The 23,557-nt window shown below is 37.8% G+C and overlaps 1 protein-coding gene across 3 annotated transcripts in view; it reads left to right on the forward strand.

Moving 5' to 3' along the window:
- The window catches only part of PLA2R1 (phospholipase A2 receptor 1), a 37,242-nt gene extending 17,999 nt beyond the window's left edge, over nucleotides 1–19,243 (forward strand). For all 3 annotated transcript variants that reach the window (XM_085066664.1, XM_085066665.1, XM_085066666.1), the window contains exons 11-30: nucleotides 445–614; nucleotides 1,560–1,762; nucleotides 2,056–2,201; nucleotides 2,687–2,771; nucleotides 3,148–3,280; nucleotides 3,666–3,701; nucleotides 4,210–4,367; nucleotides 5,231–5,295; nucleotides 5,637–5,740; nucleotides 7,066–7,208; nucleotides 8,033–8,150; nucleotides 8,971–9,101; nucleotides 9,661–9,796; nucleotides 12,755–12,993; nucleotides 13,339–13,507; nucleotides 14,418–14,558; nucleotides 14,985–15,101; nucleotides 15,519–15,695; nucleotides 16,354–16,383; nucleotides 16,597–19,243. In XM_085066664.1, the coding sequence (XP_084922790.1) occupies nucleotides 445–614; nucleotides 1,560–1,762; nucleotides 2,056–2,201; nucleotides 2,687–2,771; nucleotides 3,148–3,280; nucleotides 3,666–3,701; nucleotides 4,210–4,367; nucleotides 5,231–5,295; nucleotides 5,637–5,740; nucleotides 7,066–7,208; nucleotides 8,033–8,150; nucleotides 8,971–9,101; nucleotides 9,661–9,796; nucleotides 12,755–12,993; nucleotides 13,339–13,507; nucleotides 14,418–14,558; nucleotides 14,985–15,101; nucleotides 15,519–15,695; nucleotides 16,354–16,383; nucleotides 16,597–16,814 (2,719 nt within the window). In that variant the 3' untranslated portion in view covers nucleotides 16,815–19,243. The remainder of the gene's footprint in view (nucleotides 1–444; nucleotides 615–1,559; nucleotides 1,763–2,055; nucleotides 2,202–2,686; nucleotides 2,772–3,147; nucleotides 3,281–3,665; nucleotides 3,702–4,209; nucleotides 4,368–5,230; nucleotides 5,296–5,636; nucleotides 5,741–7,065; nucleotides 7,209–8,032; nucleotides 8,151–8,970; nucleotides 9,102–9,660; nucleotides 9,797–12,754; nucleotides 12,994–13,338; nucleotides 13,508–14,417; nucleotides 14,559–14,984; nucleotides 15,102–15,518; nucleotides 15,696–16,353; nucleotides 16,384–16,596) is intronic.
- The last annotated feature ends 4,314 nt before the right edge of the window (nucleotides 19,244–23,557 follow it).

Raw genomic sequence — 23,557 nt, forward strand, 5'->3', positions numbered from 1 at the left:
CTTTGAGTCCTTCAGCTCTGGTTTCCTAGCTCTGGTTTGTGTGCCTGCTTCCTGTAGGACACTTCTGTGCAGAGACATTTTCTTTCTTCCGGAGCCTTTTCAGACCCCACTAACTTTTCTCCTCCATACAAGGAGTATCTTGGTTTTATTTGTGCATCATTAATACATTCTGTCTTTACATCTTGTAATTCATGCATTAAGGTTGTAAGATATGATTCTAGTGTTTCTTTTATGTGCTCAAATGCTAAAAAATTCAGGAAAAATTGTGGCTTATGCTACGGACTTGTGTCTGATGTTCCCCACAGCATTTTATAAAGGAAATTAAGTACCTCTATTATATTTTTATCTTGTCATATAATTTAAATGATTTCATGAGAGCTACTCACTGAAATACCAATTTACCTATTTTATCCTTAAAACCTTTGTCTTGATTACTTTATTAAGGTTTGAACAAGGTTTTGTCAACAGCATGATCCGCAGCATGGTGAAACCTGAGAGAACTTATTTTTGGATAGGATTGCAGGACCTTAACAACACAGGAGAATACTTTTGGCTAAGTACAGCAGGAAGGAATCTCTCTGTGAGCTACACAAACTGGAGCAAGTACCAGCCACGTGAGTAACATGCTGGTAAAAAAATCAGTGGTTTGGAAACTTGGGCCTGAGCTCTCTTCCCCATATTGGGGAAAAATTGTGGCTTAGCTACAGGCTTGTGCCTGAAGTTCCCCATAGTCAGTCCCTCCTTACAGACACAGCTAATCCCTGAAATTCATCTTTTCCCATGAGTTGTTTTTCATACATTCCTTTATGGACTACAATGCATTTGTTCTATACATAATATTAAAAAAAAAAAACCAAAACAAACCATACATGATATATTTAATGCATTTCTTTATGGATTTTTCAAGGGTTTCCTGAGATTCCCACCAAAAGGCCCTTGAATATTCAAGAATTTTATTCAGTAACAGTCACAGTTTGAAATCTGCTTTTTATATGAAAGAAAGGGCAGAGATTGCCAGATACATTTCTGTGAATTAGAGCACTCTGTGGAGGTTTCTTCATCTTCCCCTGTAGTTTGCTATACTTGTTTTGTGACTTTGATCTTTTTTGTTTTACAGTAATTCCAAGACAAATATTCCAAGGAAACAAAAAGTGGAAAAATGAAATTGTTGTTTAACCTTTGAAACATAAACCATTTAGCAATACCTGAAAACAGAGACATAATAATAAAGATATTCCATTTCAATAATGGCTGTCTGATTTGGACTCTTTACATTTATTGCTTTACTACTGCATTTTGCAAAAGTAATGTTTTTAATTGCATTTCTTCTGCTGCATTTTGTGGGAGGAACTCTTTGTCATGGTTTGTTTTACAAGTTCAAGCCAGCCAAGACAGGCTTATAAATTGGCTGCTGACCAAAGAATTTGCTACTTTTCTAAGTTTATTAAGGTTTTATCCAAAAACTCATGTCAATAAAACAGCCACTTCACAAAAAAAAAAAAAAAAATCACAAAATTCAGATGTTTTATTCTGATACTCAATACTTACTCTCTTGTTAGGTCATTCTGGAGGATGTGTGGCTATGCGAGGGCAGCACCCTGTTGGTTACTGGGAGGTGAAAAGCTGTAAGAACTTCAAAGCAATGTCACTGTGCAAGCAAAAAGTCAATTCTTACGAAGAACCTGAACTTACTTTTCAAAAACTCACGAGTTCCTGCTCTTTTGGATGGGAGTCAGAACCTAATCTCCTCAACTGCTACAAGGTACATGTCAAAGCTGCTTTGAGTTTTTCTGATTCTGCACCATCTTAGGGATATGCTGTTCCTAAAAGATTTTTGATAATGCATTATTTCTTTCACTCAACAAACAAAGGTTACATGTTACCATCCTTCACTGCATTTAAAGGTGAGTGAAAGTCGTAAGAATCAGAGCTATACTTGGAGGACACATGGCTTTAGTTTGGAAAAACAGTGACTAATATGTTATTTTCATGGGTTTCTAAAACAACTGCTCTCTAAAATCAACTTCATTTATGACAATGTTTATTTTATTGCAGATATTTCACAATGAGAAAGTTCTGATGAGAAGAACATGGGATGAAGCAGAAGAATTATGTCAAGATTTTGGAGCACATCTTGCTAGTTTTAGCCACATCTATGAAGAGACCTTTTTAAACAATCTATTATATACAATTTTTGATAGGTAAATATATTTTTAACACTAACAGGATTTACCTTAATCATACTAATCTACAATTTAGGTTATTCCATCCTTTCTACTAGTGTCCAAAGAAGTCTCTACTCTAACATGAACTTAAAAATGGTTGAAATGCATTAGCAACATTGCAATGTGGTTCTTTTTGAAGATGATCTTTGTGATAAGTGTTGAGCAGCTGTTATTGTCAAGGTGGTATTTTTGTGAGCTGACGTTCCTCATCTAAATGGAGGCAGGCTCAACAATTTTAATCCTATTTTAAATGTTTTTATCTTGTAAAGTAAAATTTAACATTTTAGCAGGAAAGCAAGAGTTTACTTCAAGGATGCTAAAACGTTAAGAAATGTCTTATGGAGTGATATATTGAATTCAAGAAGAAATCAGTATGTGTATTTGTACTATTAAAAAGTTATTTCTGAAATGGCTACTGAAAAAGTGCATGAGAACTGTTATTTTCTTTGTTTTTGTTACAGAACAGAAGAGAGACAGTTCTGGATTGGATTTAATAAAAGAAATGTGCTGTCTGGAGGGACGTGGCAGTGGTCTGACAGAACACCTGTAACTATGTGTTTATTCTCTATTTCAGTAACCTTTCAAGTCATATCTGAGCATTTGTTGAACCACGGCAAAGGCTTTTAGATGTGGGCAGCTGCTGTTAATCATGGCAAAAATTTGTTAGATTTCATAGCTATTCAGTTATTTTTATGAAGAGAAAATCTGATATAAGATGGGTGAGTTGGACAGGATATTGGGAGAACATGACTCTAGACCCTAGTATTTGTATTTTACCATCATAATTTAGGTGGTCCTATAGCTATTGCTCAGATGTTCTTATTGTACACACATGTCTAAATTCTTGCTTTTTCTCCATGATGAGATTTTTATATGCTTCATCTCGGGTTGTCAGTGAAAGAAATGAATGTGCTGTTTTCAGGTTGTATCTTCATTTTTGGAGGACAAGTATGTTGAAGATGACTCAAGAAACTGTGGTGTGTTCAAAGTAAACAGAACAGTCTTTCCAGCACGCTGCAGTGAAAAGCGTGAATGGATATGCAAAATACCAAAAGGTGAAATGTTAATTAACATACACTGTCTGTTATACACTTTACTTGCATTTCAGGAGAGACAATAAAAATAGTATCTAAAAGTCTCCTTTTTAGCCACCTCTGGAGTTCTCAAAGGTGTTCTGCATGAAATCATGGCAAAGCCATATGGGTTACTCCACTAATGTTTGTTGTCCAGTTAACAGATCTAATGCGAAAGTTTAAAAATATATAGCAAGATTAGCAGTTAGCTGGAAATACTTATTCAGAGTTGTCATTCATAAAAAATACTGTCAATGTGTTTTAGTGAGTGTGGCAATTATTTTATTCCATGTTTGACTCCATTTTTTTATTCCTGAACATGAATAACTATATTCTTAACAATTTTTGGGTTGGATTTTTTTTTCAGGTGTGATGCCAATGAGTCCAGTTTGGTACACAGCTGGTATGAAAATATTTTCTTTTTTTCATCTTGAAACAATATAACTTGGAAATACAATTTAAGCCTTTGTTAAAAATAACTAAAATATTCTAAGTTGAAAATTTGCAGCAAGGAACTCTGTAGGAACTTCTTGTCACAGATTAAATCTGCCACTGTTGTTTAGGAGCACTAGAGCATTAGACACTGCTTTGGTTGTGTTAAGGAATATAGCCAGTAATCAGCAAAGGAGTTTGATAAACTCTGCATCACATTAAAACTGCCCTTCTCTTAAGTCTTGACAACTCTCTTGATATTACTGCAGTGTCACAGGATAAAATATAAGGAAAAAAAAAACCTCCTAATCCATTTTTTCCCCCCACAAATTGATATGTTAAATATGGTTCTGCTGTTCCTAGTGGCATATTTGTCCTCTGACACGTGGCTGAAGGCAGCCCATGGAGGTAAAAAAGGATGAGACTTGAAATGAGTTTTTTACCCCTGCACACCACTGATTCATTTGCTCATTTTGTAGACCTGCCCTGGTCATATTATCAAGGAGCAGAATACCTTTTCCATGTCAGCCCTGGGGACTGGGAAACCTGTAAGTTTGTCTGTGGCTGGCTTCGCAGTGGACTGGCAATGATAAACTCTTCTGGTGAACAAGCCTTTATTCAAAGCAAAATAAGAAAGGTAAGAACTACCCCTTTTAAAAAATAAACCCTCAGGCGGTAACTGGCTATTTTCTGCTAACCTAACTCTGAATGTTTATGACTTAAAAAATGATATAACTTTTAAAATATACATATTTGTCCAAATTAAGATCACTTAAATTGGATAATCAGAATGCTGCTTTAAAGTCATGTTTACTTACATGAGATCTTTCAAAAGTAGATTTATCATTAAAATTAGTGTGTATTTTGAAAGTCTGTGAGCATTCTGCAGTGAAAGTGAAACCAATTCATAGCTTAAACTAGAATCAATTCAACAAAGCAATAACACAGCAATGGCTGTTGGAATGACATTATTTCCATGGCTTTTCCATAATGCTTTGCTTTTAGAAGCCAAGGTCTAGATCCTTTCATAAGAACAGCAATCAGTCTGGAAAGCATATCTAGAAAACTCTCATATGAGCCATACAAAGTCAGTAAATGTTCATAGAAAGCATTTTGGACACATCAAGAATCAGCAGTCTATTAGTGCTTAAAGGAAATACTTGATATTGTCTAATTTTAGGAGTTGAGGAAAAGCAAATTCTCGTCTGAGACTACAGTCTTTTCAAACCAGATAGGCTGTAAATTCCTAAAACTGTAAATTTCTAGGTTACATAAGACACATCAGCAATCCTGTGCAGATATGGGAGCTCATGCTCTACTCAACATGAATAACCTCAGTGAAGTGACATGAATTAACATGGGCAGGATTTAGAACCTGTTCCTTCCATTGGACCCCAGTTGAGATGCTATTTAAATACAGAGTCTGACTTTAGGGGTTTGTTTATGCATGGATAAGAGGGCAACAGCAGCTAAACACATGGCAAACCATTTCTTTTGTAGCTGTCGGATAGTGATGTTCACTGGTGGATTGGATTGCACGCAGAAAACCTCAGTGAGGGATTTCGGTAAGAATTCTTGTGTGCCACAGCTGCTGTGAGTTGTGCTTGGCATGACCTGTCTCAGTATGATGGGCCAAAGCAGTTTGGTGACTGAGTGGGATATTCAAGAGACAACTTCAGTTCTCATGTCAATATCATTCAGAATAATTCCACTCTTAATTTATCTCCAAATTGCAATACTCCTTCTGACAGGGTTGTAAAAGATATTGATATTGATATTGACCTTGGTTGTGGTGGTTGTTTGTTTACTTTCTCCCGTGTATCTCATTATGAACCTTTTAATGAAGAGTGTAATTTTAGGTAAGGATAGGGAAAAATGTAATTTCATTCTTAATATTTCTGTGCAGCTGGAGAGATGAATCACCAGTGACATACCAGAACTGGGATGAAGAGAGAGAAAGAGATCTGCAGAAACCAGGGAAAAGATGTGGCTTCATTTCATCACAAACAGGTTTCTTTTATATTTCCTTTTGCTGCAGGAATTGTGACTTGATTCTGTTGCTGGCCAAAGAGTTTATAATTTTTTTCATTGCTTTAAAGAAATGGAATCCATATTAAAGTCCTGTTCCATGGTTATAATTTGCATAACTGGTTCTGTGATTGAGGACAGCATTGAGAAATATCATTAATCTGCTCAGAGACTAAATTGTAGGTTTTTAAAGTACATTAATACTTACAGCCCTCTAATGTCAAAATACCAAGGTTCCAGTGATTGTGATACTTTTGTTTTAATTGGTCTGTTTGTGGCACAGCAACAGTGTTAATGCATTGATGGTGTTCACAGACAGTTTTCTCACAACTAAATGACCCAGATGCACTGAGCAACAATTTTTCCTACATCTATAAAGTTTTTCTATCACCACATGACTTGAAATACTCAGGTTTTTAGCTTATTGTTGGCCCATAACCAATCTTCTGAGAGATTTTTGGGTGCCGTGATTTTGGTGCTAGCCTTTAGATCATGGCATAGTTCTATATTTTACTAGATTAATTAAAAAAAAAAATCACAGTGCTGCTGGTTTAGTGATTTCTGTTGTCTCACAGTGTCTTTTTTAGTGTTGATCTGCAAGTCATATGATAAAGTAAACATGTCAGGTTCCAAGGAAAATAAAAATAGTCAGACTTGTATTTGTGAGAAGAGCTGGAAAAGATTAATCCAGCTGCACTCTTGTAACCCCAGCCTCAAAAGTCAAAACTGAAAAAATGTAAAACCTTCTTTTTTTCCACATATAATCTTGGGGTTTTGATTCATGACTTTTGAATGCTTGAGTTTGCCATTACCATAGTTAGTATCAGACAAAAGGAAGAGATGCCCACCCTCTCCACTCTGCTGGCCAAATGTGGGGGCTGGCCAAAAATTTGTTGAGTTCCCTGAAAAGTGTGTTTTCCTTCTAAGCAGGTCAGCATTTTATATCATCACCTAGATCTTGCAAAAAATTTTCCATGTAAGGAAGTCAAACTATTTTATCTGGAAGGTATCCTTTTGGTTTTTTTGCATAACTTACTTTTTAAATAAATGATGATAGAGTCATATGTAATGTGACTCAGTGTAGAGGAATTGGTTTTACTTCATAATATTAAACAGGTAAGAAAAGTATGTGCCCCATGAACCATCAAATCCTCTGTAATGCAGTATGTCCAATTGTAGTTGATGTAGAATCTCTTTTTGCTCAAATACTAAAGGATATCCTTCTTAACAATATCAAAGTTAGCTAAGAAAAAAACCCTTTCCAATTCTCAAACCAATGTTGAACTTTGATTTTTCTTTTTACTTAGGACTCTGGGGTGATGAAAACTGTACTGTTTCTCTTCCCTGTGTCTGTAAACGTAAAATTCCAAAGAAGATAGAGAAAGAGATTCCAAAAGACCCAAAGCAACAAGGAGTATGTCCCAAAGGCTGGTTGCACTTTGGATACAAAGTAAAACCTTTTTTTTAATGCTATTTCATTGTTCAAAATGCATTCCGTATTTAGGACAGAAATTGTACTTAAGGATTACTTAATATTTGAACATTTTCTTGCTTTTTGAAAATGCAGCCCTTATGTTTATAACTACTGACACAGTGACACAAAGATTTATTGCTATTAAATAGCTTCCACACTTTAAGAAATTATCAGAATAAGGTGTTAAAAATTTTACTTCCGTTTCAGGGAGTAAATACTCATATATGCAAAAGCTGTGCAAGTGTATTTGTGCCTTTGCCATCAAAAGCCTGCTCCGTTCTCTCTTTTCTGCATATGACAATTCCAAGTGTCTTTTGTCATCTCAAAAGAGGTCTCTAACCCCTTGATGTACTAAATGGATCCCTAATTGCTGCTGTCCTCTGAAAAATGCTGTTTCAAATGGGCTTCATTAAAGATAATTATAAGCTGAGGTCTATTTGCAATTGAGGGTCAAAAGGTAATTATTTCATCTGGCTTCTGTTAAATGCCTAAAGTCCTTAACAGCAACATGCAGGGAGGTAGCTGGATTTATCCCAGTGCTTGCTGCAGTGACTACAAGGACAAATTTAACCTCAGTTGTGTTTGCCTTGAAACAACTGACTGGAATGCAATCCAGATCACAGCTGAAAACTCATAAAGAGCATGTTGGAGATGTCCATGGGAGGACAGAAACCAGTGAAATATTTAACATTCAGTAACAGCATATGAAATGTTTTGGTGATCACTCTTAGTGATTGATAAATTACTGGAGAAAAACAAACCAAGTGAGCTTGTTTGTTTGTTTTCTTTTTTGGAAACAGTGTTTTTTAATACAAATTCCAAAGGATCCAGAGCATCTGAGAAACTGGTACTCTGCACAAGACTTCTGCAGTAACTATGATGGGTCACTTGCTGTCCTGGAAGATGGACTGGAGCAAGGTAGAGTGCTGAAGATATTGTTAAATAAATAAAACATCATCTTCCATTAGGATGTTGTAGTGAAGTTTAATGTTGGATACAGATTTAGGCAAGAAGATTGTTCAGCTCCTAGCCATGGTTCTACTGCTTTAAACAAATTAATGCTTCTCTTTCTCAGTTTCCTAAAATTTGAAGGTTCACTGAGGTATATGACAGATACATTTTAAGGAATAATTGCAAATTATTTTGTTCTTACCATGCATTAAAACACCCTCAACAGTTGAATATCCATTTTAAAATTTGATATTTAAAATTTCTACCTTATCTCATTTTTATCCTTTACTAGTACTTAAAATGTGATCTATAGTGTAGCATATAAGCATAGCACAAGGCTGGAAGGGTCAGAGAAATAAATGCCAGCAAATTTGAAAATACTTATAAACTCTATTCATAAAAAAGCTGTAGTTGAGTCTCACACACTTGTAAAACCACTTGTTTGGAGGTGAGAGGAATCTCACTGGCTATCTGTGGTTGGGAAATCTTGTCTTAAACTAAAAGTGAGATAAGCTTCTTCAATTGGACTGTATTATTATTGGACTAGGTATTATTAGATAATGGACTAGATCCTGACCCAATTGAAATTAATCCATTTAACTGAATTGATAGTTAGATGATACTGAAATGCCACTCATGTTCTTATTTTCTAGTAACATAGCTATATTCTATGTAATATGATTGATTGGAAATTAATTTTTTCAGTGCTTTTCTGTGTTGTAAGAGACTTCATCTATCCCTAAATGCTTGCTGGTTTATTTTATTTTATTTCTGTTTAATATTCTAGCTTTCATAACAATGAATCTATATGGATGGAAAACTAGTGTTTGGATAGGTTTCCAGAGCGACGATTATGAAAAATGGTTGAATGAAAATCCTCAAATGTATGCCAACTGGTCTCCAGTTGAAATAGTGGATGTGAGTATTTTTAGGGGAGTTACAACAGTGAGAAATTTTTAATCCATAAAAATCATGACTTCTGTAAGACAAGGCCAAAGTTGTTACAGCAGTTCAGGGTTCTCTTAATTCTTACAGCTTCAGAGAACTGTGGGCACAGATTCACAAGCATAACTAGAAGCAGCAAAAAAGGCACTGTTGAGACAGCTATGTGCATAATTTGTGGCTTTACTCACATTCTCTTGCAGCTGGTTTTGAGCAGCAAAGTTTGAATTATATGGTTAGTATGGAATGCTTGGTCTGAGCAAAGTTTAGGAACAAGATTATGAATTTCCTATTTTAATACATTGTTGTACAACATGTTAGTCCCAATTAGCATTTTAGTTTGTTCAATGAAAACTTGTGACTTTTTTATTATGAGGTTATTGTTTCAAATTATTTATGATACTGTTTATTGTTCTACCTAAATATTTGTTATAAAGACTTTCAGATAATTATTCTCCTAAATTTGATGTATTAATTATGCATTGTTTTACACAGTGTATTTTTAAATTAATATAAGGTTCTGTGTTGATTGCAGAGACAGCATTTTAACATTCAAGACCAACTTCCACTGTGTACATTGGTATCAAATAACCCTAATTTTTATTTTACGGGAAAATGGTACTTAGAAAACTGTCAAAAAAATTATGGGTTTGTCTGCCAAAAGACTCAGGGTAAGGTTTTGTCTTGCTTTGCTTCTGTTCTCTTTTCTTACTGTGTTGAATGTATCCTATTTTGTTTTTATCTAGAAACAGCTTTTTATAAGTGTCTCTATAACAAGGAACATGAAAGATTTCTAAGATGGTTTGCTATTCAGACAGACTAGCTCTACACTATGTCATAAATCAGTAGCTGGGATGTAGAAGTAAATGGTAAATTGCTAATAATTCTGTTATTAAGTTTTCCTCCTAACTTCGAGCATTCTGTAGTGTATCTTTGAATCAGGAATAGAGATGAAATTTCATATTTTCTCTCATGGCAGCAGAGAAACCACATGAAATTACAAAAGGCTAAACTAAGGGTAATTTTGATGAAAACATGGTTTAGGGTGGGGGTTTGTAACTCGCAATATTCGATCAGAATAGACCCTGCTGCCTGGGCAGGGAGGAACAGCCAGTTGAGAAGGAGAGCAATTACAGGCTTTGCCAGCACTCAGATGTGACTCAAGCAAAGCTGGATTTTACATAATTTATTGGGAAGTACAGTTGTGGGAAGGGCTGGAGTAATCCTGTACATGGTGCAGAAAAAATAAATAAGAGTGTTTTCCTGCTGGTTTGTTTCAGTTACCTCCCAAATGTTTGGATTTTAACCCCTTGCTGCTTCTAGAGACAAATAGAGAAGGCGTGGAAAGGCAGGAAGGAAAACAGTTGGGTTCTGGCAAGGGTTTGGGCTGCAGTGGATGCTCAGGATCCTACCCTCGTTTCCCAGCTGTGTCACTAAAAGTCGGGAATAAAACTCTCTAACACTGTAATTTCAGTATGAGAAAGCTGCATTGCTTTATTTCCATGCAGGGAATATCTCCTCCTATTCCATGCCCTGCAGCCAGCCAACAAACTAGTTGAAATCTATGTAACTTATACATATTCATTACATTTCCCAAAACTCATACATATATGCTAAACATTAATTCAGTTAAGTGAATTGTTTTGCATATTTAAAACACTTCTCTGAGCTTATTTACATTAGAGTAGGGGTCTTTTGAGGGTCTCTGGTGGTCATTTGGGGAACATGCCATTCCTCAAATTATCCTTTTTTGGTCATAGCTGTCCAGAAAAAATTTCTTTTCTTGGCATGAATCCCAGTGATGTAGTCTGGCCAAGATATACCTTCTTATCAGTGTTGCTCAGGCACACAGTCTTCAAGATAACCACTTGCACACATGGCTGAGCACTGTCAGTTAAAGCTAAAGGTATTCACAAGACTTAAAGACTGTTTATTACAATTACAGATTTTGCCAGCAGGGGGATGAGTGTCCCATGGTGTGTAGCTGTAATGCAGGTCAGCACTGCCCCATCCTGGGTTTGAAGGGACCATCCTGCCTCCCCCGGGGACACCCATGGCACCATCCCAAACTAGCATGCAGCTCAGCTTGCTAATTCAGCAGAAAACCTTCCTGTCTCTTTTTTCCCCTCCTGCTTTGTTTATTTGTCTAAATAATGTTCTTTTCTGCAGCTTTTTACAGGCTGTGTCAGCTTTGGGCAGGGTCAGGCAAACACCAGACCAGGGAATATGCAGCAGGAAGAGCAGAGAAGCAATGAAGGGAGCAGTGAGACAGCCTCTTGCTGGCAGTAGTGAACTGCTAAATTTGCTCAAGTGTCCAAACAAATGTGTCAGTTCCTGGAAAGATGAGCTGGTGTTCTGCTTCTGCCGTCCTGCCTGCATTCCATTTGCCCTTTTTTTGAATTATTTTTCTGAAGGAGACTAAAATGAAATAAAGCAGCAGGGGATCTGAACTGAGCTCTGCTCTCTCAGTGATGCTTGAGTTAGGATTGTGTCAGCGATTTACAGCATTTTCTGCCTTTTCTTTTTTTAAGCAGACCCACACACTGAAAGCTGGAACAAAACAGGGTGCTTCAGTTGGCTAAGGAGCAAAACTTGCTTAGAAATTTCTAATTTTTTAATGATTTGTGAATGACAAGTAATTAATTTACTATTTTCAGATGTTTGTTAACATTCCTCCTCCTTCTCTCTTAGTCATAAAGGGAACCAAGTCTAAAAACATTCTACCTTGTAGCAAAAAACCCACTTCATTTTGTAATCATGCAGAAACTTTACAGAGAGAAATAATTAATCCAAACTGACAAACACAATTAAAACTGGAGCATTTTTTGAAGTGTACTGGAGACATCCACACACATTAGCAAAGGCATTTGCCTCCTGTAAAAGAGCAAGTGCAGCAGCATCACAGACTGGGCTGGGCTGAGATGGTCTCTGTCACCTGATTTTTATTTATCATGGGAGACTCTCTGTCTTTATTTCTTAAATCTAAGAACCCTGCTTATTCTTGTCACGGTTTTGGACACTGCTATGTTGTTTTATCATCAAAAAGAGGTTTGTCTCCATGCACAGAGGATTTCTCTTTATGTGCCACACTGTGGTCTTCCCTACATTGGCTCATGGATATTAAAGATGAGCTCAACAAGATCAAAAGCATGCACTTTGTTATCCTCTCAGCTGTATCACTGCAATCATTTTTGAGGCCAGGCCTTGTGATGTAGGCTGATCTTGGAAATTATTAATAATAGGTCAAAAAAGAGGTAATCTAATTTACATGCAAAGTATCTGGGGATAAAAGCACTCAGGAGACCACTGCTACTGGACATTTGGGATATGCTCAGATAATTTCTTACTGACCTCCAAAGGTGCAGTCAGTGGAACTAACCTCATTCAGGTTTGGGGTGTTTTCTTATACATTAAACTCAGTCATTCCTGTAATGAGTTTTGTGATGGAATTTCAGATACTGTTCTAGTAGTCATTGTCTTTTTCTTTTTAAATTTCACAGTGCCTTCCTAAAACCAAAGAGTTTGCAACTTTTTTATTTCTTTGCAAGGATAATTCTGATTTTTTAGGAGCTGCTCAGCTGTGATTAAGTTGTCTGTTTTAAAAATGAGTTTTTTTCTATTTGTAACAGACAAATCCAGACATGTTACCAATGCATCTGATATGTATCCTGTGCCAGATACTTTAGAATACGGAAACAGAATGTATAAACTCATAAGTGGGAATTTCACGTGGTCTTCAGCTTTGAAAGCCTGCATGGCAAACAGTGCAGAGTTGGTGAGCATTACAGACCAGTATCACCAAGCTTTCCTCACGGTCATCGTCAATCGCCTGGGATTCAGCCACTGGATTGGGCTCTTCACCTCTGACGTACGTAGGACACTGCCTGGCTGAGAACTAAATGTCATAGGAAACTTATGAAAACATGAAAAAAGAAATTTCTTGTAGTGTCAACATCGAAATTTTGTTGTTTCATTTGTAGTAGCCCAGTGGTCCAAATAGCTCCTTGCTGAAAACAAAAGATTTGATGTAGTCTGTAATCTCCCAGAAGTGAGTTGGGAGCATCCTTGGCTCTGCCTTTTGTAGACCTGTCTGGATCCAGCAAGCCTTTAGAAAATTAAGACATTTTGTAATACCTGATGCAGATGCCACCAAAAGAAGATTAACTTGGTGCTAAAGCATATCAGAATGATAACCTGAATTTTATTTTGGCAGAATGGGCTTAACTTTGAGTGGTCAGATGGGACCAGGTCTTTGTTTACCTTCTGGGAAGATGATGAGTCCCAGGCCTTTGGCAGCTGTGTTTACATGGACACTTCAGGGTACTGGAAAAGTGCAAATTGTGAACAATCTCTGCAAGGAGCAGTTTGCCATGTGCTACCAGGTAAGTCAGAGTCAAGGTTTATTTTAAATCTTTGCAGCTGCAAGTGTGTGTACTGGCAGTGGAAATATGTGAAAGGAGATTAATTGGTTTGAGGTTAAGCAATGTTAAGCAAGGCTAACTGTTATATAAAACAGAAGTATATTTCTCTGCATTTCCTATTTGTGAAACAATTTTTTCCAATAAAATATTAGCCATCCAGTCTGATCTGTAGGAGAATGGAAAGAGAACTTTCATAATAGAAAAGAAACAGGAAAATTTGTTACTCTGCCTCTTCAGTGAGCACTATATTATCTGTGAAAAATGAGGATTGCTAATGACCTAGCTTGAAGGGAAATAAATTCAGTTTGCTGCAATTAACTGTGGGATGGGAGAAGGGAAGCATTTAGGGCAAAGTGAAAAATTAATCACATACTCACTGATAAGCACATCAAAGATTTCACAATTTTTTTTAGGAAAGATAAGAAGATTTTTCTATATCCTACAATATGTTGTGTTTCCTGCTATGCTCTGTCAGTTACCTGGGCTTCAGTTGAATCCAGAATTCAGGTCTGGAACTCCATTCAGTCCAGGGCTGCAGGGTCTTGTGGCAGCAGCCAGTTCTTCAAATAGTTGCCATTCAGCAATGTTGATCACCTGGGCCCATGGTTTGCTCATGACCTCCTCTGCACATCACTATCAGTTAGATTGTCCTCATCCTGCTCTTCCAATCCAACAAGGCTTTTGATCACAAACAAAACCAGCTGCACTCATGTAATACAAATATATGCAACTGCTAGATTTTCACTTTGAAAAAAATAGAGGCATAACACAATAACATGCTTATTAGCATTACTCCAAAACAGTGTGTGGAATGTTATATTAATGTGTATTTTGTTGTGCCAATAAAGCTGTGCTGTTACTTCTATCACAGAAAAGAAACTCAGTGCCTATAAAGGCTTATGTTCAGAAAAAACTGTACCCTGGATCAAATTCAAAAACAGTTGCTACAGCTTTTCCACAGTTCTGCAGGGCATGAGTTTTGATACTGCATATGAAGTCTGCAAAAATCAAGGTAAATGATTATTTTGTAGCTACCAAATGTCATTGTGATATCTTAAAACAGTTTATTTTCTGAAATTACTGAAATCATGGCATATGTTTTCTCTGTGTCAATATAACGATAGTGGAACTCATAAGCCAACTATGAAATTGGAGGCAACATACATAAAAAAAGTTCATTTGCATGTGAAAATACTGGTTTCTACAATAACACATAAAATGCACTTTTTCCCCTTCAAATTTGTTTTGAAGTCATGTGAGAACAGTTTTATATTTGCTTGAGCATTTTCACATTAATTACAAATTTAAGAACTTACACTGTATAACCAGACTTTTCAAGCTTTTCCATTGAGACTCATAATGTTAACTTTTTGAACTACAACATTACATTTTAAAGGCATGGACTGCTTGAAAATTTGTTCTGTGTTTAATTTTGTAGGATCAAATCTTCTAACTATTCAAGATGAAGATGAAAATGCCTTCATTTTGGAAGAATTACACAGTTTTGGTTATTCTGTGCAAATGGTTTGGTTGAACATCCTGCTCGTTACAGAAAGTAAGTTTGGGGAGGAATAGAACTGCATGTATGAATCTGGTTTGGGTTTTGGTTATGTTAATGCTAGCATAACCATCTTCAAAAACAGTGCTATCTTTTGAGATTTTGTTCACTGATCTTCACCTGTTTATGATGTAGTAAAACCAGTAAAGCTTTCTGCAGCTGTTACCAGTTGATATGCATACATGCATGTAAATGCCATTTTTTCCTTCTTAAAGGTGCATTACAGATTGTCTTCTGTAGTGTTAACTGCATAGGATGTTTTTAAATCCTTCAAGAAAAAAAGCAATATAGTGGCCAAACAGACAAAATCCTGGTATTCCATAATACTGTACTTTTTATGTGAAAGTAACTGAAACAGAAATATTTATCAAAATACTGTTCTATTTTGTAATAATTTTAAACTTCTGCCCATAGATGAGACAGTCTCCTGGTCTGATGGTTCTCCTTTAAATTATTCTAACTGGGGCATCAGGGAGCCTGAATTTGATCATCTCAAAGGGAATTTCTGTATCAGCTTGAGGACCACAGATGGAGTGTGGAAATTATCTCCTTGCACAGAAGAAAAGGGTTTTGTATGTAAAATGGATGCAGGTATGTGCTTCCATAAAAGGCAATTCTGTCCTTCTAACCATTATTTTACTTGTTCCGGGTTGCTTGCTTACTTGCTGTTAATTTTCACTCAATTCTGTCCCTTGGCATTAGAAGAAAAGTCCCTGTAAAAGCCCCAGCCAGAGGAGGTGACCTCTGTTTGGGGGACCTGGGCAGCTGCTGTGTCCTTGCCAACTGCAGGGTGACCTCCACAGCCCTGCTGGGTGGGCAGGTCCAGCCTGGAGAGCTGGAGCTTTGCTGGCAGCACAGCAGTAGGAAGGTGGGTCTGTGAGAGAGATGGAGTGTTTCCAGAGCCCACACAAAATCCTTCAGTCACTGCTGGACCCATTAGCCAGATGGATCTACCTCTGCATGGTTCTGTTCATGTACTTTAAAAAGTGGGTAAATACTGCTGCTCATGCTTGCACAAAGGCCAATTAATATATTCCACCAAATTAAAGAGATTTTAAATAACATGCTAGATTATGTTTAACTCGGCCAGTTGGAATAACATTGACATGAGTCAAATTAAACAAAGAACAGGCTTTTCTTGTTGGTTTTAGGTAGATTTTCTTCTCAGTATCTATTTTAAAGTGAGTATACTTAATAACCTCTGTTACCTCTGTGCATAATTTTGTGACCATTCTGGATTTTATTTCAGATATTGATGCAACAGAGCCCTCTGAAAGAGGTAAGTTCTTTTTTTTTTTTTTAATAAGGAATACACATTTTGAGCTGATATTTTCAGAGATAACATTTTCCACTACTAAACCTGTGATTTAAAATCCATTACATACAAGGAATAGTAATCTGTTTTCCATAAAACAGCTATATGTTTACGTTTAGAATTGCCTATACTTGTAGCTATATTTGCTTAATAACAATTTCCGTTCTTCCCTTTCAGCATCATACAGTGGGCTTGTAGCTCTGGCTGTTCTTGTGACATTGGTGATGTTGGCTGCCATTTCCCTTTTCCTGTGGTGCCTGCACAAAGAGAATAACCAACTCTTCCGCAGGATACTGTGGGTCAGAAATGCCTATTTGCCACAGATTAATGCTGACAGTCCTGCTTTGGAAGAAAGCATCCTCATTTCTGATTTTGAGAGAAGTGAGAACAATTAATTGATCAGAAGTAGCAAATGGTCTTGTCTTCTGTGGGAAACTTCAAAACCAATAGTGGTTTTCTCATTCTTGGGAGTTGCTCAGGGTGCCCATATCCTGAGAAAACCTCATGGCCATCAGTATGAATGCTGGAGGAGCTCCCTGCCTTGGAGAGATTTTGCTTTGTGGCAGGATGAGGTGAGGATGCAAGGCAGAACCACGGAGAAATTTTCTTCTCTGAGACAAGCCAGGAATTGAAAATACTCACAAACCATAAATCTCCAACTACTCACTTGGAGCAGTTATGTTTGAGGTCCCAGAGCATTGGGCATTTTCATGCAACTTTTTCCTTTGGGAATGTTTGGGCCTTTGTGTTTTGTTTTGTTTTGTTTTTATACTTTGCAGAATGTGCTTATGGCATTAAAATCTGGCCTTGAATTTAGGAACTCTGAAACACATTCCAAGGATTATGGGGAATACTTTTTATTTTACTGGCAAAATGAACAATTATTTTTCAGGCAATAGATTCTTGCCACGTAGATTTCCAAGCTTGCAGGGAGATGAAGTCACCCTTGACTTGATACTGCCAGAGTTTTGGTAGTTTGGCCTGTGGTGCCTAATTCATCTTATAAAATAAATCAGAATAGAGATATAACGGCATATGGGCTTTGTCATCCTGAATTTACTATATTCACTTGAGATGCATCCAGCACCCTATTAAAGATTTAGCCATGCCATGTCTCACCTAGATTATTTCAGACATGGAATCCCATCAGCCTCCCTTAAAAACATTTTTGGGCAATATCTTTTGAAGGTAAAAAAAACAACCCTGTTATAAACCTTGCTGAAGGTGTGGAACAAATGGCTTTACTGTGCACCTACAGTGTTTCTGTGAGCAGTATTCAGGGATGCTCTGCTGAGACCCTGCTCTCCAAAGCTAAGGGTGACATGAGGGGGAGCCACACTGCTGTCCCCAAAGGGTGCTAGTCCTCTAACCCCACACAGCAGACACTTTGCCTTTCTGTGTTCATGCTAAGGTGCTAAGAAAGGATATGAATTTTGCTGACCCACTGGTCTGCAGGCTGATGGTTGTGAAGGAGCCAGCTCAGGTCTCTGTGCTATCTCAGTTGCAGCAGCCCAGGACAGAAATGCTTATTCTCCCTGGGATTCTCACCACCCTAACCAGTCCTCCACCCAGCTCTCTGAAAACACCTGGAAGCTGTTCAGAATTAAGCAAGCAGCTAAGGCCAACTGAAATATTTTTGCACATGCACAGGAATGTATGACTGACTTTTATTAGCCAAATGACCAAAAATTGCCTGTTCATGCCATAATTATGTGTAGGGCTATTTTAAAAAATTATTTAGTACTGGTTTACAGAACTGGTTTACTCTTTTTGATAACTTTTAAGGTTGTAGCTATCACAAGTTCTTAATCTGAAATTTTCCTGTCATATAAAATATAAATAGTTTTTCTGTGTACATTCTGTCTAGTGGTTTGACCCCATACATTAGTCTTCAGTAATATTTTCAAAGTTTTGTTGTAGTCCTCTAGATTTATCTGTGGGACTTTTTATTTGCTGTCCACTATTAGAGTCTGTGAACTGCAACTTTTAAGTACAATTTCCAGCTAATCTGTTGTTTATATGTATTAATGGTGATAGCTTCTTTACCACCAAAAGAAAAGAGGAAAAAAGCGTGTGACCTTCTATCCTTTCCCCATGAGTATTTTACGTATTCAGACTACTGCTGGAGGAACTTAAACCAACAAACCCCCTTCATCACATTCACTCACAAGTGTGTAAATGCTGCCTTCTTACAGTACTGCAAGCGAGTGACTTGCAGGGTGAGTTTTGTTTGCAAGAGTAAACTGTGTCATCTCTGAGGACATGTATTTATTGGGCTACAGTGCTGTTGATAGTTATACAGACTCTGGTCAGGTTTTGGTATGGTTAATGAAGTTGTATTTTATCACAAAACTTGACATAGATGTTTTATCAATTTTCCTTGAGGTATGTTTTATTCCTTAAAATATATCGGAAGGGCAATGGTATAATCAACAAACCTAACCTCAAAAATTGATTGTTGATTAACATTGATGTAGATGAGCTTGTATTAAAAAAAACACCAACAAAATCAAGCAGTGTTTTCTTCCTACTTTGAAATGGTTTTGAAGGAACAGACTGTTAGATATTTATTTTTAAATGTTTCAACATTTAACATTTTATAATTGCAGATATGATTCACTCAAGAATGTAATCATTGATTGCTCTCTAGTCTTCCTTCTGGATTTTGTTACCAATGGCTTTCAATTTTTTCCCTTAATCAGAGGTCTCCTATATTGTGCCTGATCAGAGTATGTGGTGACTGTGTTTTTACTGCTGACTTTGATGACATTGGCAGTAAGAGTCACTGTATTATTTCAACTGGAAAATTAAAGTGTGACTAATAGTTCTCTGTGCTGTAATTTTTCTTGAATCTTTCCCCAGCTTTACTAAGAGGAGAGGCTTTAGTGTCTCATGAGAGCAATGCCCAGGCTTTGCACAGGATCATGCTGTCAGGGGGACAGCTGGCTCAGCTCCTTCCTGGCTGCATGACTGGACTAGACCAGGGCACTGCACGTGATATCCATGCACATGATGGTCTGAGAGTTTCCCAGGGCACGGACAAGGATGCCCCAGAGGTTTGTCAGAACTCCATCTGCTTGTCTTTGCAAATGCCATTCCAGGAGAAAATTTACCTCCTGCTCTCTTTAGCAATCCTTGCAGCATGACTCTGAGGAAAAGAGATGTTCACTGCAGCTGCCACATCCCAGGCAGTCACAAGTCTGATGGGGACATTTGTATGCTGGAGATGTCCAGCATGACCAGACAGAGCAAAGGGTTGTGGTGGCAAAAGGTTCTAAGTGGGCAACATGACTCCTCAGCAAAGCCCTTTCTGGCTGTGCCTCTCCTGGGTGCAGTGCTGCCCTTCCTTCTGCAGGGATCCTCGTCCCTCCACTACCTTCACACACACACAGTTTGTGGCTGGGGCATGACAAGGAGCCATGGGGCTGTTTGAAATCTGTGCTGTACTGGCCAGAGGGACCATAGGGAAAAAACAGGGTTCTGCATGCTCTGTGAGACTTGACCAGCTCTGATTCCCAGAGCACCACTGCACAAATTCCCATTTAATTAAGCCCCCTGCTTTTTTCTTTCATCATGTTGCCTCTCAGTGTAGTAACAGGCATCCTCAGTCTCTTGTAATAATAAACCCTCTGTAATGAAAACCATGGTATATGCTTCTTCCAGGGCACTTATTTGGTTAAAAACTAAATTTCACACATTCAGCAACTGGGCTCTAAATCCTCAGCTTAAAAAAACCAAAAACAAAAAAACAAAAACAAAAAAAGGCCAAAAAACAAACAAACAAACAAGCCTCTGCTTGAGCTATAATAATATTATAATATTTCCTTTGGCAGCTGGTGGAATGTTGGTTTTAAAGCCCTGCAGGCTAGCACTGATGCAGATGTGTGAGTAACCATCAGGAGCAAACCCACAGGCGTTCGTGCTGTTCCGAGATGGAATGAATTGAGGTGGATCGCGATGGTGAAATCGCAGTCAGCCTCGGTTCGGCCAGTAGATGGTAGTGGTACCCACGGAGCTGACAGAACGGGCCGTGCAAGAGAAAACAGCGCAGGGATCTGCTCTGCGTCCTTCAGAAGTTTAGTTCAACAAGCAGCAAAACTGCCAAGTCACAGGACGGCAGTACCCGTGTGGGTTCTCAGGCATGGCCACAGCGTTACCAAATAGTGTTCAGGCAGCTTTTCAAGCCTCAGTGTTCCTTCTCAACTACTTCAATGGGATGCATTGAAGTGCTCGGAAAGGGACAATGCAAGTCCTTGCACTGGTCTGTGGGCTTTTAATTTCTTTGGTGAGTAAAGAGAAAATCCACTCGGATTCCTAAATAATAAATAAGTATATCTTTCTGGTATATTTTGATTCTTGTGCCTTTCATGGAAAGGTAATTCACTGAAAATGCTCCAGCCATGTATCTCTCTGTTAATGGATTTATTTTAATATTTTATTCCTTGACTGTATCAGTGCAGGCATTTGCTTACTAATTTTCATGGGAAATGAAAAATTAAGACATAGAAAGTCTTAACTTTCTTAAGTTAAGTAAGTAAGTAAGGATTACTTACTGCATAAGTAATCCTTCCACTGCACTGTTGAAAGCAGATTTATTTCTCTTTCTCTCAATTTATTCTGGAAGTTGCCCAAAGCATAAGAGTTTCTGATCCCCTTCTATATCCATTGTCTTTATGCAGGATGACCATGATTTGGATTTACATCTTAGAAACTTAACCATTCAAACGGGCACTGAGGATAATTTTATAATAAAACCTCACTTCAAAGGCTTAGTTTGTAAAATCTTGTTTCCTTACACTGCAGCTTTTCTAAGACTTTCCCAGTCCTCCTGTGATGAAGCAACTGCGTTTGTCTAAGGAAGTGCACTAGACCCAGCCTGCTGCAGTACTTATGAGTAACACCATGGTAATTTATAACCACGGAAGTGATTCTCAGCTGCAATTGTTTACAAAAGTGCACAGCTAGAAAATAGCAAAAATACTTCTACTACCGTTTCCTTTATTTCTCAGGCTTTTTTTTTTCATTGGCTTGTTGTTATATATATATAACAAATCCTACTTTTTTCTTAACCTCAGCCTAAAGACAGAATTTCTAGTGTGGTTCTCAGAAACAAATATTTGAAAACATTTTCTTTTAGCAACAGCAATGGCTAAACTTTTAAATAGAAAATAAATCTTGAAATGCAATGGGCTGAAAGTTCCTCTCCTCTGCATGCTAGCAAAGGAAAATAGGGAAGCCTGTCTTTCTGAACCATGCACAGAAAGGCACAAAACTAACAGCCTGCTGAGTAGAGAGGTAGATGGCCTGTAGCAGTGAGGGTTGTCACTGGGTCCATGAAGGCCATCCAACACCACTGGGTGGACTAGGAGAATGCAATAGCTGGGTCAGTATCCCAGAAAACACAGGAGAATACCATCCCTGTATTTTTTTCAGATTTTTATAGATGGATGTTCATCTTTAGAAATTAAAGGTTTCCCATTTATGTTGTACAAAAAAATCCTGTGTTTGGTTTTGTTTTTTACTGAACACTGAAAATTATCCCATCAAACGCGTTCCTCTTCTGCAGCTATTTATTCAGGTCATTTGTTCCAAAGCATGATCTTAGGCCTTTGATCCCAGCCATAACCTGATTAAATCTGCTTTATCACTTACTTCTGCCATAAACCTTGTGTGCATTGTAGATGAGAAGCCCCTGGAAAGTCCCCACAGAGCTGAGAACAAACTCCACCTCATCAGCAGCTTTGGGCTGCGTGGCTTCACTGATGCTGGATTTGGGACACCATCCCAGAGCTTAATGCTTCCAGCTTCATTCAGGTATGCAAGCTGAATCTACACCATTGAACACTGCCAAAGAGCTGGAGTACACAGACTTTTAATACAAGGTGAAAGAATATTCTAAGTCGTATAAGGCTTCATTTGTTATGGTCCCAGCTCAATTCTGCTTCATCTGGATTAGTTTCTTTTGGTATGTTTACTCTTCATGCTAGCAGGCTTACCTGTTATGTACCTGAAATCTGTTAGCTATCTAAAGACTTACATGACCTAGGCATTATATTTCTGGTATTCAATATTCAGGAATGCCAGAAGGATTCTTTCTGAAAAGGTAAGAAGGTATTATTTCTGCTGCTGCATATTGTGCCCTGCTAGTCTTGTGGGATGAAAATTATGTTGAGGGGCAAACTGAATTTATTTATTGTTTCAAAAGCAAATATTAAAGATGGAATTGTACATATGGGATACATTGTAGCTATAAAAGACATGAGGTACCTCTCAGTTAAATGTGGAAATGCATCAGAACAGTTCTGTGAGGCTTTCTCTCTGGAAAGAACAGATATTTAGAATACCTGCAGGAACAATGGCTACTTTACCCTTTAAAATACTTGTAGTATAAATAGCAGAGTGGCTGTTCCCCTCTTATCATATCTAGAAATGCAGCTCATGTAGCCTTTGTCCCTGCAGGCTCCTGGAGTGCCTTGTCCCACTGACATGGCACCTCTGGAGCATACACACCACGTGTCAGAGTATCCAGGTTAGTTATGGTAGCTAAGTTATGGAAGAAGGGAGAAAGCCAATGTGGGCTCTTTTCTGCATCTTGTCATTGACCATCCACTCCCCCCAACCTTCCAGAATCTAGTCTGTGTTGATGATATCTTTTTTTAATTATTGCTATTTATATATAAATTTTCTTAATTCTTGCCTGATTCAAAAAATGTAAAGTGGAAGTTGGGTGAGTCTCAGCTGCTCTTATAGATTGTTCAACCACTTGCTCTGATGCAGCACAAAGCAAACCCTCATGGAATGAAAGATTAAAGGAAGACCCGTTCACTGGTGAAAACAAAAGTATAAGGACAACAGGGATCAGTCATTCCTCCTATTTGGGAAGACTAGAACAAGAATTAAGTGACTGAACTGCAGCAGAAAATATGTGGTAGGTAACTGGGGATAGCTGGGCTGACAACAAGCAGCCAATGCAAGTGGCAGGGTCAGCGTGCACTGTTACATTCAATAACTGTGATTTAGAAATAAACAAATCAATCCACCACAGCTGCTGGGGATTTGATTCACAGCACTGCTGGATGGCCCTTTCAGGTCACCCTGGGTAAAGATGAGTAAGCCTGACCTGAAAATGTTGGTGTGT

Source organism: Lichenostomus cassidix, chromosome 7 (assembly GCF_008360975.1).
Source record: "Lichenostomus cassidix isolate B80296 chromosome 7, HeHo_3.0, whole genome shotgun sequence".
Classification (NCBI taxonomy): Eukaryota; Metazoa; Chordata; class Aves; order Passeriformes; family Meliphagidae; genus Lichenostomus; species Lichenostomus cassidix.